Source organism: Hordeum vulgare, chromosome 2H (assembly GCF_904849725.1).
Source record: "Hordeum vulgare subsp. vulgare chromosome 2H, MorexV3_pseudomolecules_assembly, whole genome shotgun sequence".
NCBI classification, from domain to species: Eukaryota; Viridiplantae; Streptophyta; class Magnoliopsida; order Poales; family Poaceae; genus Hordeum; species Hordeum vulgare.
In genome coordinates, this window is record NC_058519.1 from 636,949,746 (window position 1) to 636,971,132 (window position 21,387).

Sequence of the window (21,387 nt, forward strand, 5' to 3'; positions counted from 1 at the left end):
TGCTAGATCCCAGACCATGAAACGACTTAGCCAGTCGGATGATAAAACACATCTTCTCCAGCTCTGCGGGGGTCTAGGTTTCCAGAAAAAGAGTCGGAGCAGTTATCCCGCCCTCCAACTAAGTGAGTCAGTCAGGAACTGGTAGTCGACGTGGTTCTACTACCAGGATATCGCCTCTCCGAATGCTTCTTCGGGGCTGCCTCTCTTTAGCTTAGATCGGCCCGCCCCACCTAAGCAACTCGCGCTCACGAGGGCGGAGAAGAACGACATCCAGCCTCTGGTCGGGGCGCTCGTAGATGTCGTCAGGAGGGGGTTCACTGGCATAGACTTGCTGGAGGTCTTCCTCGGTCGGCGTATCCAACCCCTACAGGCTCGCGACCACGCCATGTGGCATTATACGGGGCCCGAGGATTCCACTCGGACCAACGTTGTGGGCGTGACTGAGGAGAGGGTGACCTCGTGGGTGCTCCAGATCACAGGCCCCTGCGAGAATCCCAAAGGATCTCGGCGAGTGAAGCCCTTTTGCGCGGATAATCCTCCTCCGAATCAGGTGAGTGGCACTTGTCGAGTGCTCCTAACTGTCTTAATCTTATCGTTTGCTTGAATCTCTGTGTGATGTCTGATGTCGCCGACTGAATTTTATGCAGGAGTGGACCAACTGGTTTTCTCCCGTCTCGAACGGGAACCCGGCCGAGGAGGAGGAAGGCAGCCAGGAGAACAGCGTGGAGAGCGCTGAATATGTCTCCGACAGCGGGGAGTCGGAGGAAGAGTCTAGCGAGGAAGAGCAGGAAGACGAAGAGTAGGACTCGCCGCCTCCGCAAACAGAGCATCGGACCAAGCGCCGACACGAGCCTGCCGTTCCCTCGGCCCCTCCAGCATCTTCGAGTGCTCCGCCCACTGCCCCGGTGGTCCCGAGTGCTCGGAGCATCAAAAGGGCCAGGGATGCTGCCGCTGAGCCTGCGGGTTAGTCTTCCAAGGCGGCCAAACCGAGTGGGTCTAAACCTCGGAAGGCTGTGCCGCGGATGAGGGTTGATGTCCCCGTCACCTCCACGTAAGTGTATCGATCTTCTAATTTCTTATGATATCCGAGTGAATTCTTGTTCATTGGTCGAATGGATTTCACTCGACAGAGTTGCTACTTCTGCCACCTCTCCGGCGCGCCAAGAAGATGACCCCATGGACACGGACAACGTCATCTCGTCCCAGCCAGGTGCGTTGTAGTGACTTTCAGTGTTTTATTCTATCATAGGTTCTGCCTCTTTCTTTTTCTGAGATCTTGCGTCGTTCGGTCTATCAGGGGCGATTTGCGTGGACGAGGGCGATCAGGGGAGAGCTGAACAGACTGCGGAGCCCGTTCTTGAGGCTGCTCCGCCTGTTGTTGCTCTCGCCACCGACGTGCTGCCGACTGAACCGGCGCTGGTGGTTGAGGCGCCGACTGGAGCGGACCTCGGGATGCCTCAGGAACTTCCGACGATGCCAGGCTCGTCGAATGTCGAGTTCAACATCCAGCGTCTCTCGGAGGAGCAGGTGGGAGCGGCCAAGGGAGCCATGGTGCAGGCGGAGCTGATGGTTGGGGAAGCCAAGAGTGCCTACGACTCCGTCGCGTCCTTGTACCAGCGGAGCTTGGAGCTGCGGGATGATATCCGAGTAAGTGGGCTAGTAAGTATTTACTTGTCTCTAGTAACCCACTGGGTGTTTTTGGATAGGAGCTGTTGTTTGCAATGGGTTCACTCTAAGTGAACCCAGTGGGTGTAGTCCCCGAGACTTCTGTCGAGTGCTTGCACCGGCAGTTGTAAGTAAATAACATGACCGAGTGCGCGTAGTTGTGGCACTCGGAGTGCACTTACTGTAAGAGTCCCCGAGAGTAATTTTTACTCAGGTCGGGTAGTATTGGCCTCGTAGGCATAGGTGGTAACATGCATCTCAATAGGGCGGGCCTGCTTGAGTTGCATGCCAGTGGGGTCACTCTTAGTGAACCCACTGGGTGTAGTCCCCGAGGCCGCTGTCGACTGCTTGCGTCGGCAGGGGTCTGAAGAACTTAGACTTTTGTTGTTGGATTTTCTGATTGTCCCTTGGTGTTTGTTGGCAGAAAACTTGTGAAATGGGAACAGCCTATGAGACTCTCAGGGCGGAGAAGAATCAGTTAGCTGGTGAGCTTGATGCGTCGCTGCTTGCAATAGCTGGCATGAAGGATGCCCTGGCGGGACGAGAGAAGTCATTGGAGCAGGCGCGTGAAGCGAACAAGGTGTTGACTGAGGAAGTGGAAAAGATGGGGAAACAGAGGACTGCTCTCATGGGTCAGATGGATGTGCTGAACAAACGGTGCAGGGCACATGAGAAATACGTGAGCGACTGGGCTCGGCAGATGATGACGCGTCTGGCTAGTAAGTCCTGCTTTTTCCGAGTGCTTGTGTTATGCGCCTCGCACTCAGTGCTTATTGTCTGCTTGTCCTGTTGTCGCAGATTTTTGCTTTGACGCTAAAGCTGAAGCAGCTGATGTGGAGCGGTCGATTCTCGAGAACGTTCCACTCGGCGAGGACGCCAATCGGGATCTGCTCCGTGCGCACATCCGCGTGGGCAAAGTTGGTCCTTTCATCGGTCGACTGAGAGAAGTCGTCGGCCGAATCGACAAGGAGCTTTGGCCAGAAGATGAGTCGCGGCAGGAGATGGAGAACCTGATGACCAGACTGGAGGAGATTCCGAACCGAGTGCAGTCGTGGAAAAAATCTGCAGCTCGTTGTGGTGCAGATGTTGCTCTGTCCCTGGTCCGAGTCCATTGCAAGGAGGTGCGCGAGGAGAAGCTGAAGACGTTGAAGGTCGCCAACACGAAGAAACTTCGATTCGAAGACTTCATGGAAACCTTCCTTGAAAGTGCTACCCGCATCGCCGACGGTATTGATCTGGACACGTTCGTAGAGCCCTCCAGTCCTGGTGTTAATCCAGATGAAGCGTAAAAACACTTTTATCCTCGGTATGCCGAGTGTTGATCTGTAAGAAACTTTGGCCACTGCTGTTGGCCGTCACATTCTTGGTTCGGTGTGGGTAAGCTTGATCCACACCGAGCCACTATCTTTGGTTGAACTTTGAATCGAATCTTTTGCTCTTCTGTTGCAATGTTGACTCGAGTTTTTGTTTGGCGTTTCTTGGTGAAGCCAAAGATAAACATTCAGAACATGTCAGTTGTTTTGACATCTGCATGAGCCTCATTGAGGGTCCGTGGAATTCCCTAAGTCCCCGAGTGTGACGTTAAATGTACACTCGGAGACGGTTAATACTTAGGCGATTCTGGATCGCAGCTAAGTCCCCGAGTGTGACGTTAAGTGCACACTCGGATAAAGTGAATACTTAGGCGATTCTGGATCGCAGCTAAGTCCCCGAGTGTGACGTTAAGTGCGCACTCGGAGAAAGTTAATACTTAGGCAATGCTGGATCGCAGCTAAGCTTCCGAGTGTAACGTGAAGTGCACACTCGGAGAAAGTTAATACTTAGGCGATTCTGGATCGGAGCTAAGTCCCCGAGTGTGACGTTAAGTGCACACTCGGAGAAAGTGAATACTTAGGCGATTCTGGATCGCAGCTAAGTCCCCGAGTGTGACGTTAAGTGCGCACTCGGAGAAAGTTAATACTTAGGCGATTCTGGATCGCAGCTAAGTCCCCGAGTGTGACGTTAAGTGCACACTCGGAGAAAGTTAATACTTAGGCGATTCTGGATCGCAGCTAAGCCCCCGAGCGTGACGTTAAGTGCACACTCGGAGAAAGTTAATACTTAGGCGATTCTGGATCGCAGCTAAGCCCCCGAGTGTGACGTTAAGTGCACACTCGGAGAAAGTTAATACTTAGGCGATTCTGGATCGTAGCTAAGCCTCCGAGCGTGACGTTAAGTGCACACTCGGAGAAAGTTAATACTTAGGCGATTCTGGATCGCAGCTAAGCCCCCGAGCGTGACGTTAAGTGCACACTCGGAGAAAGTTAATACTTAGGCGATTCTGGATCGCAGCTAAGCCCCGAGTGTGACGTTAAGTGCACACTTGGAGAAAGTTAATACTTAGGCGATTCTGGATCGCAGCTAAGTTTTTTTTTGAGACCGGAGTCTGCGACCGCAGAAGAACTTTGAACCTGCAAAAAACCCAATCTGCTTTATTTTATTTCACCAATACTTGTTCTTTACATTGCTTCCGTCGACGGTCACATGTAGAAGCGCTTCAAGAGATCTCCGTTCCATGCACGCGGCTCGTCTGTCTCCCTCTCGATGTTGTAGAGTCTGTATGCTCCGTTGTTCAGCACCTTGGAGATGATGAAGGGTCCTTCCCAGGCCGGAGCCAACTTGTGAGGTCTTTGCTGATCCACTCGGAGCACCAGGTCGCCTGCTTGGAACGTGCGACTTCTGACGTGGCGTGCATGAAAACGCCGCAGATTTTGTTGATAAATGGTTGAGCGAGTTAGTGCCATCTCGCGCTCCTCCTCCAGAAGATCCACTCTGTCTTGCCTTGCTTGTTCTGCTTCGGCTTCGGAGAAGAGTTCGACTCGTGGCGCATTGTGAAGCAAGTCACTCGGAAGGACCGCTTCTGCTCCATAAACGAGGAAGAACGGTGATCGCCCTGTAGATCTGTTCGGGGTTGTGCGAAGTCCCCAAAGCACTAAAGGTAGCTCGGTAACCCAAGCGCCAGCGGCATGTCCTATCTCTCGCAGGAGTCGGGGCTTCAAACGTTGCAAAATAAGTCCGTTTGCCCGCTCTGCTTGTCCATTGGACTGAGGATGCGCTACGGAAGCAAAATCCACTCGGATGCCTTGGCTTGTACAGAAACCTTTGAATCTGTCGGAGTCAAAGTTTGTCCCATTGTCCGTGATTACGCTGTGAGGTACACCGAATCTGAAGATGATGTCCCTGACAAACTTGACGGCTATTGAGGCGTCGAGCTTCTTGATGGGCTTCTCTTCGATCCATTTCGTGAACTTGTCGACTGCCACCAACAGATGTGTGTATCCACCTTGGCCTGTCTTGAATGGTCCGACTATATCTAATCCCCACACTGCAAACGGCCACACAAGAGAGATCGTCTTCAACGCAGACGTCGGCTTGTGGGACTTGTTGGAGTAGAACTAGCAGCCCTCACATCGGTCAACCATATCTTTAGTCATCTCGTTAGCCTGCAGCCAGAAGAAACCAGCCCTGAATGCCTTGGTGACGATTGCTCTCGAAGAAGCGTGATGATCGCAGGTCCCCGAGTGAATATCCTCCAGAATCAGCTGCCCCTCCTCTGGGGAGATGCATCGTTGAAGAACGCCTGAGATACTTTCTTTGTACAATTGGCCATCAATGACAACGAACGACTTCGACCTGCGGACTATCTGGCTGGCCTGGACTTCATCTTCAGGTAGTTCCTGCCTCAGGATATATGCAATGATCGGCACAATCCAATCGGGGATGATGGCAAGAACCTCCATGACCAGGTCAACCACAGCAGGTACATCCACTTCAGTCGGATCCATTGAACTCTTTGGTTGTACCGGCTCCTTTGTGAAAGGATCTTCTTTGACTGAGGGAAGGTGGAGGTGCTCGAGGCAGACGTCACTCGGGACTGGTCTCCGAGTGGATCCGAGTTTTGCCAACTCATCAGCTGCTTGGTTCTTCAGTCTTGGAACATGGTGAAGTTCTAGACCTTCAAACTTCTTCTCAAGCTTCCTCACTGCATTGCAGTATGTAGTCATGGTGGGGTTCCTGACGTCCCACTCTTTCATCACTTGATTGACCACCAAATCCGAATCGCCGTAGACCATCAGGCGACGGACGCCGAGTGAGATGACCATACGCAACCCGTAGAGGAGAGCTTCATACTCTGCCTCGTTGTTGGAGGAATCAAAGTGTATCTGTAGCACGTACTTGAGCTTGTCGCCCTTTGGCGATATGATCACAACGCCAGCGCCGGAGCCATTCAACATCTTGGACCCATCGAAGAACATTGTCCAATGGGCCGAGTAGATGTGGGTCGGTTGCTGTTGTTCTACCCATTCTGCTATGAAGTCAGCCAGAGCTTGAGACTTAATAGCTTTCTTGGCCTCGAACTTGATATCACAGTACAGCATCTCCATCGCCCACTTCGCCACTCGGCCTGACGCGTCTCGATTGTGGAGAATTTCCGACAATGGAGCATCAGAAACGACAGACACCGAGTGGTCTTGGAAATAATGGGCCACCTTCTTCGCAATCATGTAAATCCCGTAGATAAGTTTTTGATAGTGGGGATACCTCTGCTTGGAAGGGGTCAGGACTTCGGAGACGTAGTACACTAGCCGCTGAACTTTGTATGCTTTGCCTTCTTCTTCTCGTTCGACTGTAAGAACAGTACTGACGACTTGATTTGTAGCCGCGATATACAGAAGAAGGGGCTCTTTACTGAGCGGAGCAGTAAGAACCGGCTGGGTGGAAAGTAGGACTTTGAGGTCGTCGAGTGCGACTTGGGCTTCATCTGTCCACTCGAAAGTATCTGATTTCTTCATGAGTCGGTACAGAGGAAGTGCTTTTTCGCCGAGTCGACTAATGAACCTCCTCAAAGCCACTAGGCAACCTGTGAGTCGTTGAACATCGTGTATTCTGACCGGCCTCTCCATTCGGACGATGGTCCCGATCTTTTCGGGGTTGACATCGATCCCTCGTTCGGAAACGAACAAACCGACTAACTTTTCGCTGGGAACGCCGAATGAACATTTGGTGGGGTTGAGCTTGATATCGTACCTACGAAGGTTGGCGAATGTTTCTGCCAAGTCAGTCAGCAGGTCGGAACCTTTGCGCGACTTGACTACAATATCATCCATATACGCCTCCACATTCCGACCGATCTGGTCGAGCAGACATTTTTGGATCATGCGCATAAAGGTAGCTCCTATATTCTTCAGACCGAATGGCATAGTGATGTAGCAGAAGCACCCGAATGGGGTGATGAAGGCTGTTTTTAACTCATCGGGACAATACAGACGGATGTGATGATAGGCCGAGTAGGCATCAAGAAATGACGGACGCTCGCAACCCGCAGTCGAATCGACAATTTGATCTATGCGGGGGAGCGGAAAATGGTCTTTCGGGCAGACCTTATTGAGATGCTTGAAGTCGATGCACATTCGGAGCGACTTGTCCTTCTTGGGCACCATGACAACATTGGCGAGCCACTCGGAGTGGTGAACCTCGCGAATGAAGTTGGCTGCCAACAGCTTGGCCACCTCTTCCCCGATTGCCTTCCTGTTGTGCGCGGCGGACCGGCGCAGGCGCTCTCGGACAGGCCGAGCAGTGGAATCCACGTGCAGTCGGTGCTCAGCCAACTCCCTGGATACACCTGGCATGTCAGAGGGTTTCCATGCGAAGATGTCCCAGTTCTCATGGAGGAATTGGGTGAGCTCGGCTTCCTATTTAGGATCGAGGGTGGTGGAGATGTTCGTCGGGGCAGCAGTGGCGTCCGTCGGGTGGATGCTGACCTTCTTCGTCTCTCCCGCCGACTGAAATGCAGACTCTTAAGCTGGCTTCTTCGAGCGCATCAGGTCGGCGGGGTCGACTATTTTCTTGTACTCATCCAGCTCGAGGACGGCCATCTGCTGGTCGGCGATTCTTGATCCCTGCTGCAGACACTCTTCAGCCCGCTGCCGATTGCCTGTGATGGTGATCACACCCTTCGGCCCTGGCATCTTCAGCTTCAGGTACACGTAACATGGACGGGCCATGAAGTGCGCATACGCTGGGCGACCCAGAATTGCGTGATAAGCGCTCTGGAAGTCAACCACTTCGAACGTCAGCTTTTCCTTGCGGAAGTTCTTGTCGGAGCCGAAAACGACGTCCAACGCGATCTGGCCGAGTGACTTGGCCTTCCGTCCAGGGACGGCTCCGTGGAACTGCATGCTGCTCTCGCTGAGTTTGGACATCGGGATGCCCATCCCTTTGAGTGTGTCGGCGTACATGATGTTCAAGCCGCTGCCGCCATCCATGAGGACTTTGCGCAGTCGGACTCCTTCTACCACCGGGTCGACGACCAGAGCCTGTCTTCCCGGGGTGGGTACATGTGCCGGATGATCCGACTGGTCGAAGGTGATCGCAGTCTGAGACCGTTTGAGGAACTTGGGGTTGGTAGGGGTGGCCATGTTCACCTCTCTATTCACCAGCTTCAGTCGGCTCTTGCTCTCAACGTCAGCGAAGATCATCAGGGTTGCATGGACTTGGGGGAACGGATCCTCCTTACCCTCCTCATCCTGTTCATGGTCCTTCTCACTCGGTTGCCCTTCGTTGAACCCCTGGATCAGGAGGCAACACTGTCGAGTGGTATGCTTCGCATATATGGGGTTGCCTTCTTCATCCATCTTCGTATGAACCGGACATGGCTGGTCCAGGATGGGGTTATTGAACTGCTTCTTCTTGGGGGTGAACTGAGCCTTCCCTTTGCCCTTGAACTTGGCATTGGTTACGGCTGCAGCTTCTGCTTGCGGAGCGGTCGGAGCTTTCTGCTTCTGCTTCCGAGTGTTGCCCCCATCGCCATCAGCGACTGTTTTGTGCTTGCCGCTTTGGGTGCGGTCCTCTTCTTCACCATTTGCATAGCGTGTTGCTATCTACATCATCTTGCTCATGGAGATGTCGCCTGTTCAGCCGAACTTCAGGTACAGATCCCTGTACCGCACGCCTGCCTTGAAGGCGCAGACTGCTTGATGCTCGGTGACGTTCTCCACCGTGTGATAGAGAGTTGTCCAACGCTGAATGAAGTCACACAGGGGCTCATTCTGCTTCTGGACGCAGTGTTGGAGCTCCACAAGGCCAGCAGGACGCTTGCACGTCCCTTCGAAGGTCCTGATGAACACTCGGGCCAGATCTGTCCAACTGTAGATGCTTGAGGGGGCTAACTGGTTCAGCCACGCTCGCGCCGAGCCGTCGAGCATCAGAGGGAGGTGCTTCATGGAGACATGGTCGTCCCCTCCTCCGATCTGGACTGCCACTCGGTAGTCATCCAGCCACGTTTCTGGCTTGGACTCTCCTGTGAACTTGCTAATTCCCGTCGCCAATCGGAAGTTGGGAGGGATGTCAGCCGAACGGATGGCTCGACTGAAACACTCGGGACCAGAAACGGTGGCCCTGCTTCCACTCGGACGGTCGATATCGCAACCATCGCGGTGGGCCCGACCCCTGTCGACCCTCCGCTGGGCGATATGTCCTCTTGCGTCGGGCCTTGGGTCGTAAGTGTCACCGACTGAACGCCGATCATCATGATGTCGGGGCCCGTAGGGCCCACCCCGCGGAGGGGTGCGTGAACGGCGGCGATCTTCGTGATTTATGGAACGGCTGCCTCCTCTGTGTCGCTGATGGGAACCTGGGCTGTGAACCGACCGATGCGTATTCGCATGAACAGAACTATTATAGATCCTGTTGTGCGACTGGGAGACCGCCGAATTCTGCTGCTGCGCCGTGTGCAACAGGGCTCGGATCTGCTCGATCCCTCTACAGCCTCTGAATCAGTCGGCTGGAGGGAATCGGCTATCTTGGCAGCCGCAGCCAAGTTGAGGAGGGGTGTACGGAACAGCTACACGTTGCTCCGCCGAGTGTGCCGACTGGCAGAACGACGAGGTGGACGACGTGCGCCGGACGCATCGCCGATCTCGTGCTCGTTCCGGTCAGCTTGACGGGGATCTTCATGGGAATTGGCCATGTGTACTTCTGCTGCAGGCCAGCGACCCGCGTACTCGGAAGGAAACTCAGTCGGAACCGAGCCCGAGCGCTGGGACGGCGGGGCAACCACAACTGACTCTAGAACCGCCACTTGTGAAGATGCGTTCTGGCGCGCCTGGGCGTGTTGCACCCAACGCTGGAGCCGCGGACGGCGGGACCGCTTGACGCGGCGCGTGACGGCGGTGTAGGTCGACACCGGAGCCGACTGTTGGAGAAGAAGAATGCCGCGGGCGCCGACACGGAAAGTGTGTAGCCCCGCGACGGGGAAGCTCCTCGACGTCGAGGGGCGCATCCCGAAGCCACGCCGAATCGTCGACGATGAAGGAGAGAGCGCAGAAGAAGATCTGGTGACCCATGCTCGAATCTCCACAGGACGACATGACGAAAGGAAGTAGTCGCAAACTCGCCGGAAGTCGCTTAGACGCCTGCCCCACGGTGGGCGCCAACTGTCGTGGGTATAAGCCTGACAGTAGATGTGTAGGGTACGAAAAAGATGGGCAGAGCCTTAGCTACAGCGAGGTTGTATGAGTTCAGGCCCCTCTGCGGTGGAGGTAATAGCCCTACGTCTCCGTGCTCAGGGAGCTTGTTGTCGAGTGGAAATATAGAATACAATGAGTCGCTAACCCCTCTACCAGTGGGGGAGGGTGGCTTATATAGAGTGCGCTCCCCTCCACAACGGTTCCGGTACAGGGATGGAGTAGTGGGGATTGAATGTGTACGTTACAGGTAACGTACGCCCTAAATGCTAATAAATGCACCTGAAAACGTACGACCGTTTCCTCCATGGGGGTTACGATGTACCGAGTGGTATCCAGTCGGTTAGCTTGATATCCTCCGAATGTTAATCTCCGACTGGATGGTCGAGGACCTGTTACATACTGGATGATGGGGATTCCTTAATTCAGTCGGAACTGACTAAGGGCCTTGTCCTTTATGAGGGGTAGTCCTTGGGTAGGACCTACATGACAGGCCTATGACCCTACCCTAGGACTATAACCCCATCACTATTTATTAGTAGTGGCGTGATAATAGTGGTGCACCTATAATGCGTCATTAATACGCAAAATAGATACGCCACTAATAGCCTTTTTCCTAGTAGTGTCATAGTCGTCGTCCTTGAACACTTGAATGAATTTGAAGCAACCGACACCAAATCTCGTCGTCGCGAACGCGCGATGAGAAATACTATCCTCGCCGTTCTAAGGATAGGGCATGAATTTATACAGGAGCTCCGTCAACTACGTCTTGATGGATGAACTCGAACATGATCAGAACCTGAAGGAGAAATAAGAAAAAAACGCGCCATCTACCTGAAGTGCGGGGACTACAAAAACCACTAACCTAAACTACAAGCTTTTTTTTGTGAGTAACCTAAACTACAAGCTGGAGCTAAGGCATCTGATTTCTCTCCCCGCCACTGACCGCCGGTGCGGTAGGCAAAGGGGAGACTAATGCACATGCTGGTGAGTGAAGCATGAAAAGAAGAGTTTACCCTAGACCCTTGAGAGGAAGGAGGTGATGCTTGCAAAAAAAACTCCTTTTGTTCCAGGCAGTACTACGTGTCGGCGCGCCGGCGCGAACGCTTGCGCCGGTCGTAGGGCGACCGTCAAATCTGCGGACGTACCGTTAGATCTATCCATGCAACATTGTTTTTTCGATACAACAAATTTCGGCACGATGCAGCAAATTTCTAGTTGATCGTAGCAAAAAAAATGGTTGCAACAAAAAAATAATTGTAGCAAAAAAATAAAATATCTACGTGATCGTAGCAAAAAAAACGAAGCTGATGATGCGTGGTAGCAAAACAATACGATGAACTCGGGTTGCAACTCTGACAAACGTGTATGCAACTTTTTTAGTGAACGGTTGCAGCAAAAAATGATGTCGTTTATAGAAAAAATTAACATGGTTGTAGCAAAAAAATCAAACAAACTCGAGTTGCAACCATACGTGAATGTAGCTTTTTTAATGATCAAATTGTAACAAAAATAGAAAATGTTTGTAGCAAATTGTACCGCGGTTGTAGCAAATCAAGACAAAAAGGTTACATGCACTGGCAAGCCACAACGCGGCCATTCGTTCGGCGCGCCGGCTGGAAACATGTACTTTTTGTTCGTGTCACCCAGGCCTATGACCCGCATAATATTTACTAGCAAAATAGCCCGTGCGTTGCAACGTGAGAAAAAAATACCACACGTTTTTAAGCTTTTTATAATTATTTTGATTTATTAAAATAATAAACTAACTAACTAATGTAGTTAGTCCTATCATATTTTGTTGAAAAATCAACCCGTCCATTGTTAATTCACCATAATGAGAAATTGAAGCGCGGGTTGAATAACAAAAATTACAGAGGCTTTTTTATAAAAATGGCGTGTGGATTTTTCGACCGAAGCAATAGCCGCTTTATTATTTGGTATATAGATTATGCATTTAATAATACGAACAATAAACGATTTTTTGTGTTGACGAAAACCCTCCAAGCACGCAGCCCCCCTAGTAGTACGCCGGAGTATATATGGGTAGAAAGAAAAAACTTAAGCTGCCGGACGATGACCAACTAACTACCGGCACCATAACGGGTCCAGCCGGCCATGTCCGAATTGAACGCACGAGTTGACCATCATACTCGTGTCGCGCGCGATCGAGCTCAGATCTCTACCAGCCACCAACCTTCCTAGCAGCGTACATAGACCCGCGCGACCAGGACCCATCCAACGCCCACCCCGCCACGCCGCTTCCCGCATCCACCTATATATTCTGCGTGCACCAAGTACCAAATCCATCCACCAAACTACCTAGCTCTTCTGCTTCTTCTTGCTCTCCGGCAGCAAAGCTACCTTGCTCCACTTCATTAAGCCAAGCCTTCTTTGTGCATCCCACCTTCTTTTCTCCTCAACAAAGGTTAAACTACCTGCCCAAAAGGAATGGGCAGCTTGGGCACCAACCCCACGTCCTTCTCCGCCTTCCCCGACGACAAGGCGGCGTTCGAGCCGCTCAACCCCGAAGATGTCCGTGCATACCTTCACAAGGCCGTTGATTTCATCTCCGACTACTACACCAATGTCGAGTCCATGCCGGTTCTTCCTAACGTGAAGCCGGGATACCTGCAAGATGAGCTCACCGCGTCCCCGCCGACCTACTCCGCGCCGTTCGACGTCACCATGAAGGAGCTCAGGACATCCGTCGTCCCCGGCATGACGCACTGGGCTAGCCCCAACTTCTTCGCCTTCTTCCCCTCCACCAACAGCGCCGCTGCCATCGCCGGCGACCTCATCGCCTCGGCCATGAACACCGTCGGGTTCACGTGGCAAGCCTCGCCTGCAGCCACCGAGATGGAGGTCCTCGCTCTTGACTGGCTTGCGCAGCTCCTGCACCTGCCCACCACCTTCATGAATCGCACCAGCACTGGTCGTGGCACCGGCGGTGGTGTCATCCTCGGCACAACGAGCGAGGCAATGCTTGTCACGCTAGTTGCCGCCCGTGATGCGGCACTACGTCGAAGCGGCTCTGTCGGCGTGTCTGACATCCCACGCTTGGCTGTGTACGCTGCCGACCAGACTCACTCCACGTTCTTCAAGGCTTGCCGCCTTGCAGGCTTCGACCCCGCCAACATCCGCTCCATCCCTACCGGGCCGGAAACAAACTATGGGCTCGACCCAGCCAAGCTTCTTGAGGTCATGCAAGCTGATGCTGACGCCGGTCTCGTGCCAACATATGTTTGCGCCACCGTGGGCACCACATCTTCCAATGCCGTCGACCCGGTGGGCGCCGTTGCCGATGTTGCCGCCATGTTCAATGCGTGGGTCCATGTTGATGCTGCATACGCTGGCAGCGCGTGTATCTGTCCGGAGTTTCGTCATCATCTCGACGGTGTCGAGCGCGTGGACTCCATTAGCATGAGCCCACACAAATGGCTTCTCACGTGCCTCGACTGCACATGTCTCTATGTCCGTGACGCTCACCGACTGAGCGACTCATTGGAGACCAACCCGGAGTACCTCAAGAACGACGCTACCGATTCCGGCGAGGTCACCGATCTTAAGGACATGCAGGTCGGTGTCGGCCGACGCTTCCGTGGGCTTAAGCTCTGGATGGTCATGCGCACCTACGGTACCGCAAAGCTCCAGGAGCACATCCGTAGTGATGTCGCCATGGCCAAGATGTTTGAAGATTCTGTCCGTGCCGACGATAGGTTTGAAGTAGTCGTACCGAGGAACTTTGCTCTTGTGTGCTTTAGGATCAAGGCAAGTGGAGCCATGACGGAGGAGGATGCCGACGAGGTCAACCGCTTGCTAATGGAGAATCTAAACAAGACTGGCAAGGCTTATCTTGCGCACACCGTGGTCGGTGACAGATTTGTGCTTCGTTTCGCCGTTGGGTCATCACTCCAGGAGGAGAGGCATGTGAGAAGTGCATGGGACCTCATCAAGAAGACTACCAGCAGTATCATGGATTAAGTGCACTGACCTACTACCGCACAACCTCAAGGAGCTACACAAATCCCTATATTTGGGGTACAACTATTCTTTTAAATTTATCTTTTTTCTATTTTTCTTTGATTTTGGTTATTATTTATTTGGACATGTAGTTCCAATTCCGTTTTGTAATCTATACCGACCGAGGGTATATATATGTAGAAGGCCGGTACCAAAGAAATTAAGTCTAGAGTGTAAAAGGGCTTATAGCCTTATACTGAATAAACACGAGATACTGTTTTTATTTGTTACTGTACTCTGCTAGCGGGTGACGAATGCATGCTCACGCATCTATAGATCAAGAAATATAGGTTGCACTCCGTTAGTTTTTAGGTTTTGAAGATGCCATCTCGATCAAGAAATATAGGTGACCGTTTGTTTTCAACTTCTCATTAATTAATTGGTCCTATGTACTTGCCACACCATTCCATCTCCAAAGTTCAGATTGTTTTTAACTTTTCTTCGTTTAAAATTACTTGTCACAGAAATAAATGTATTTAAAATTAAAATACATCTATATACATCTATTGTAATAACAAATATTTTGGGACAGAGAAAATACTAATTAATTGGTCCTATCTACCTGCCGTACAATGCCATCTCCAAAGTTCAGGTCGAGCATATACTTGCAAATCTGACTTAATGGTACTTGTACTGCAGCAATTACAAAGCGAAAACACAGGGTCAAAGTTTTGAAACGGACGTACATACTTAAGTGGTTGATTTAATTTACGTCCAACGTTTGACGTGGATCCGCAAAAGAGAGAACGATCGACAGGTAATTTCATGTTTAAGTACGTACGCAGCTTAATTAAAGCTCTGAATCAGTCAAAGCAAAGAAGAAATACAAGTAGCCAAGTGGGAGTACTAGAGTAGAAGAATACTACTAGTATAGTAAGAGCATCTATAAGTGATCAAATCCGTAAATTGCGTTTTACAGTTTTGGTCTAAAAGGTGTGCAGAACAAAAACCGTAACAATGGTCTAACTTATAATTTTTTTTAAAGAGCACGGAAAAATCAGACCCGAAACCCTTATTTTTGAAGGTTGGAAGGCCAATTCTAGGAGGCCTCGTATACGAGTCAAACCTCGTCGAAGCAAACACGCCGTCACGGAGTTTACCGGAATCCGCCTTAAACTCGCCGGAATTCATCACCGCACGTCGAAAAAGGCCGTTGGACACCTCAATTGATCGCCGCTGGTTTGAAATGGACGAGCTCGACCTCGCCATGACCTCCCATGATCTCAGCCTGGCCACCGGAATCCTCCCAGCGCGGCAGGCAAAGGGGCACGGCTCGACCGGCACGGCTGGCAACAGAGCAAGGCGCTAACGACTGTGGCGACACGAGGCATGGCCGACGGGCAACAAGGCGTGGCCGACGAGGCTGGGCACGGCCAACGTGGCAATGAGACGCGACCGACGGGCGACGGGGCGAGGCCGGCAGGTGACGGGGCGAGGCCGACGGGCGATCGGGCGCGTCCGACGGGGTTGGATGTGGCCGGCACGACCGCTTGGAGGAAGGGGCGGCGGTCGCCGGACCGAAGGAAGGAGCTCTTTATTGCACTTTTACATTTTCTTTTACAGTTTCTGTTCAGGCTAGCTAAAATGGACCCTTAAAATGTCTTTTTTCGACCGATATCCTAGTTTTACAGTTTGCGTTTTTACACGGTATGCTAGAGATGCTCTAAGGGCATCTTCAAGGTTACCCCTAAAACACATAATATATACGTCTAACTAATCGGTGGGAACCAGTTCACGGACTAATGTGAGAACCGACCTTTCAGCCATGCTCGTATACATTTCAAATCGGATCCCAATGAACTGAGAGAATTTCATGCAAACACAAATATTTTCATATGAAACAGACGAAAATAATTACATTTCGGACATATTTCATATAAACCTAGTCTATCGCCCACTGCCGCAGTACTCGTTTCTCATGGTATTTATTTCCTATGTCCGCCAACAAATTCATCGAAACAAATTCATCGAAACATCGTGAGCCTTGGACGTAAATTTCTGCCTCCGTCATGAGGGTTGGTTTTTGGGCGGGGTAAGACGATGGCGGTGGCCATTTTGGGATGTGTCGTGATTTTGTCAAGGCAGATGTCCTAGTGATAGGACTAAGTCTAGAAGCCATCACAACTAGGTGATTGTTTGGATGGGGTTGATCGAGAACGCGAGACAAGGGTTTATCCAGGTTCGGCCCTTCGATGGAGGTAAAAGTCTACACCCTGCTTTGTGTGTTATTGATTGTGGTCATCTCGATTACAAAGGTGTGAAATCGCTAACCTAGTTCTCGAGAATTTCTTGCTTGATCTTTCTACCTCACGGGCTACCCTTTATATATAGGTTGAGGCCCTAAGGTTACAATAGAGTTCGGGTCATAGTAGAACCCGTGTCCTAGTGTATTTTTACTTGTCTTGTCTTTCAAGTAAGGAAAATTACCTTACCACTCCCTCCTTGAGCCGGCCTGCCGAGTACTGGTCCACGAGCCGACCTTCTTGATGAGCTGCCTCCAGGGCCTTGTATTTCAGGGTTTTCGCGGGCCATATAATGACCCTGATTATGAGCCACCAGTTAACATTCGGGTCATACCATGGGGTATATCACCAACTTTAGCCCCGAGGTTAACTTGGATTTTTTTATGTTAAGCTCCATCCTGAAAAGAAGCCAAACATTTAATGATGCTTGTTGGAATCTGTAAGCCAGGAACATTTTTTCAGCTACCGTCTCAAGGTATGCCCCAAAAAGTCTCTTCCATAGAGACTTCTTCCTTTAATCCCAAATATCCCTTTTTAGTCCCTAAACGTTCCTCCTGTTTCTTTCACATGGGACTAAAAGAGACTTTTTTTAGTCCTTACACCAAAAAGTCCCTGGAAAGAAACACCCCCTGTATCGCCTGTGGTCTTCCTCCGGAGCACGACCACCACCGATTCTCCTCTGCCTGAAGTCTGTAGCCATTAAACCTTTAAGTCATCACTGTTCTTTGTAGTTCACCGGAGACATTAGTTGTAGATCTAGCAGCGTCCGTAGCTTCTCGTCAACAACATGTACTTTTGTCTCCACCACATTCACATAGTGTTGTAGATCCGCAACAATTTTACACATGAGATTTTGCAAATGCTTCATTTTCGTCTCTTCCATTGTCTTTTTAGGGCATTTATTTCCCTTTTCCCTTATTTATTAGATCCATCTGCTCTTCTAGCCTGTAGGGAAAACTGTTTGTCCATATGGTAAATTTGTTAAGTCCTTACAGACCCTTTCCTTTAATTCCTAGCCGTCTCGTGCGAACACCGTGTCATTCTTGCACCTATCAATTTACTATCTTGCCAGCTCATTCAGTAATATTAGTCTGTCTTAACTTGCTGGATTATCTAGGAATCTTGTCATTAGTCATCTGTCTTAAAACCCATATGATAGCAAGAATCTAGATTTCCCTGAAATACCGTCTTGATATCCTCACCTAGGCCCATTTTAACCTTGATAATACCAGCTTAGGTATTTGTGTCCGGCTCTTTTATTTATTGAATCTCATGACCTGGACGTCGGCTCATTTACTTTTGCTTTGACCTTGCAATTGGTTTGTAAGAATACCGATGGCCCAAAAAATCAGCAAAGCCTATGTCTGAGTTAGATCCCAAATGCGAGTGCTTACACTCGAAGATCTCGTGAGCTAGGGTCTTTTTCTAGGTCAGCCAGACATCAGTTGGCGGGCACCTCAAGAAGAAGCTCCCCCCCCCCCCCCCAAACCTCAACTGGGATAATTTGTGATTTTCGCACACAATTTCCAAAGAGATTTCCGACCGTGCAGGTCAAAATTCTTCAGGGACGTGCTCAACTTTTTTAACCTTGGGCCACAAGATATCGGCCCTAACTCAGTTACAAATCTTTCCCAGTTTCAAGCTCTTTGCGAAGTGTATCTTCATATTGAACCAACTGTCAACTTCTTACATGAATTATTGTATATCAACCATCAAACAAAGTGCAAGGATGGATCCAACGAGAGCTTGGTGGGATCTCAATTCAGAAAAGGAAAAATATTGATTTTCCTGAAGCCAAACTCGTGAGTCATCCCAAAGATTGGGTCAAGACTTGGTTCTGTTGTAAGAACACTGCTCCTCAAGGTGAAAACCATTTACCGGTTGGAACATTTTAATGCCATTGTATTCTTTTTGGGTTGGTGATCCGATGAAGAAAGGAAACACATAGCCCCTCTTTGCCTAAGATTAAGAGCTCTAACAGCTTATGGACTCACAAGGAATGATCTGATCTGGTGTTGGATAAGCTGGCGAATCTAGCCCCTTAGCTTGCGAGTTGATGTGTAACTAGACAGGCGAGTCCGTCGATGTAGAACACTTTAGTCAAGTCAATTTTTCTGAAGATTATGTTGTCAAAACCACCAAGAAGTTTTTCAGTGACTCTAAAGAAAAGTGCAACGTGACTAGGTTGGCTCCATTTTGCGTGACTAGGTAAGCATTCCTAGACTTGTTCATTTTTTTATCATAACTTGTCTTATTTATCATACTTAATCTCCAACTCTATCATGCCTCTAGGCGCACTCTGATTTGTGGAAGGCTAGAGCCAGAACTCCTACTCCTCCCCAAGCTGAACAAAGAGATGAGCCGGCTTATGGTACATCTGTTGGAGAAGAGTCAGAGGTAGAACTCGACTCATTTGGTTGTCTTTTTATTGAACTTGCTGACGCTCCATCTTCTCAGGGTAACACCGAGACCAGCCAAGCTGGTAATGTTGAGATAATTTCAATCTCATCAAACTCATCTGAATCGTATATCTTGAAGAGGACGAGAAAAGCCATCAGAAAGGTTAAGTTTTCGCACCCAGATGCTATCTTAGACCCAAAATTTCTTTTGAAGAAAAATCAACGTCCCAGTCCGTCAAAACGCAAGACCCAAAGAAGCTACCGGGAGTTATCTTCCGTCTTACCCCTCGAGCCGGCCGACCGCGAGTAGCGAGTTGAGGTGCCTCATAGTCCAACCACATCTCATCCACGATACGGTATTTTTAAACAACCACTCAATCCTTCTGATTCAAATTATCGGGAATCACCGCCTTCTTCTAGAGATTTGACCGCCACCCAATTTACGACTTGCATAATTAACCGCGGGTAAGTATCCTTGAGTCACTTTTTTACTTTCATCATCATTAGTGTCTTTATCCTCGTGTTATTATCATGACTTGCAGAGCCAAATCTTTTGTAAAAAATAAAGTTGGCAGGTCATCATCTTCTACTACTAGTCTCAACGCTCAAGACCCCCAATGGACGAGCCATAAATCCAAATTGAATATGCTAGCCAGCATAACCCAGACGTGGGGTTCATCAAGATGAGTGAGTATATGTCGAAGAGCCGGTCCAAGAACAGGTTGCAGCCGATGATCCGGCCCAGGATGCTCACCCACCAAGCCCTGCTCGCGCCTCAGGAGGAGGAAGGACATGATCATGATGGCTCCGGTGACCGAATGCTGGAGGAAGGAGACCATGATGACGACTCCGGTGACCGAACGGAGGAGGGAGCTGATGCAAAGTCCGGATCGAGCCAAACTTCACTTACGAGACGAGGCCCGAAGAGAAGGTTGCGCAAGGATGAAAAGTTCACGATCACAGCACTCGCGGGCGATGGCCTACCGATTCTACCAAAGCGGACCAAGGACGTATTTTCTGCTCAGTGCGGAGCTATTGTTAGGGATAACATCCTGATCAGCATCGACACTACAAGGATATCCCCTATAAAGCAACGCAAATTCTACAACATTTTCCCTATATGTTGCACAATTTATAGTAGATACGCATGTATAAGTGATGTACAATATGCGTTGTAGAGTTGTAGCTCATGAACCCAGACGTGGTACATATGTAAAAAAATAGAGAAAACGAGAGAGAAAGGGGCAAGAAACAGAACCCCTGATTCTCCTTATCTCTCCCAAATCGCCACCACCCATCACCGCGGCTCCCTCTACGGACCCACCTCGCCGCCGTCCCTCCCCGTTCCTTCCTCCCACCTCACAGCTTCGGAGGCTGCCTGATCCACAACATCCACCACCCACCAGTCCCTCTCGCGTCTCATCTCTCTCGCTCTGTCTCTCTTTACGCAGCTCACCGTTGCGCCATCTACAGCCATTGATTCAGGCAACGTCCAGCGGATCTCGAAACCACGAAGCACAGCCCGAGGTCACCTCGCACTACGACGCCCTCCTATCCGGATAGATCCGGTGCTCGAGTCCACAAAAGCCCACCCGTAACCCTCCCCCATGGCTAGGGTTTCGGGTGGCCCGACGCCGATAGACATATTGTCCTCCTCTCGCCCGGTGAGTGCACACCCCTCCTTCGTCCTCTCTCTCTTCCCGTTTCTCTAACCTCTGATCTTCTCTTATCCAATAGATGTGCATGGAGGAACGGCCAGTGCACAGCCTTGCTGCTATTCGGGACAGAGTAGCCATGGAAGTAGGGAAGGCTGATTGCAGGTATCTAGTGAGCAAGAAGGCAGTAGGTTTCCATTTTTGAGAATTTTATTTTGTGCTCCTGTAATTTGAGAGGTAAGATCTAATGAGAAATTGCAGCCTACATGTTCGTTTTAATGGATTTTGATTGGCTGACACTTTTGCAGCCTCTATCTTGATGATTCCTCGATGCATGTTCTCCGGTCTCCACTTCCTACAAGAAATTGGATGAATTAATGAGTGAGAAGTGCAGGTTGGTGCAACACCACGAGGGTTGGATGTGGTCGTGGAGGCATAAAACGCATATAATATTCACAAGCATGCTGGCAGTAAGGTGTGGATGGACTAATTAATGCTAGCATGTAATATACTGCCCAGTTCTATGTTATTTTGTTTGATAGAATCTCTGATTTGATTGATTACTTGTGCTTTATGACTACTTTTTTTTCTCATAGACACAAGTAATTGTTCTGTTGAAATCTAATTTGTGTCTCAGATTGCACTTAGATCTGTTGATTGGTTCTCAATGAGCTAAAAAATAGAGAAGCGCCCTGGCGTACCATGGCGCGAGGGGATGCATATGTTGACATTTTTTGTGTATTGCTGGAAGATAGTCCACATCACTACATTCTAATGCCATTTGTCTCCCCCTCGCATAATTTAATGCGATGCACGATTCCTTCCTTTCTAATGTTGGCTGGTAATGTATGAGCCTAATCTGAAATTTCCACACATCAGCATCAAAATTAAATCATAG

General features: G+C 50.1%; 1 protein-coding gene across 1 annotated transcript; it reads left to right on the forward strand.

Moving 5' to 3' along the window:
- The first annotated feature begins 12,496 nt into the window (after positions 1-12,496).
- On the forward strand, positions 12,497-14,422 carry LOC123431053 (tryptophan decarboxylase 1). The gene has a single exon (XM_045114866.1). The coding sequence runs from the start codon at positions 12,621-12,623 to the stop codon at positions 14,151-14,153; it is 1,533 nt and encodes a 510-aa protein (XP_044970801.1). The 5' UTR covers positions 12,497-12,620; the 3' UTR covers positions 14,154-14,422.
- The last annotated feature ends 6,965 nt before the right edge of the window (positions 14,423-21,387 follow it).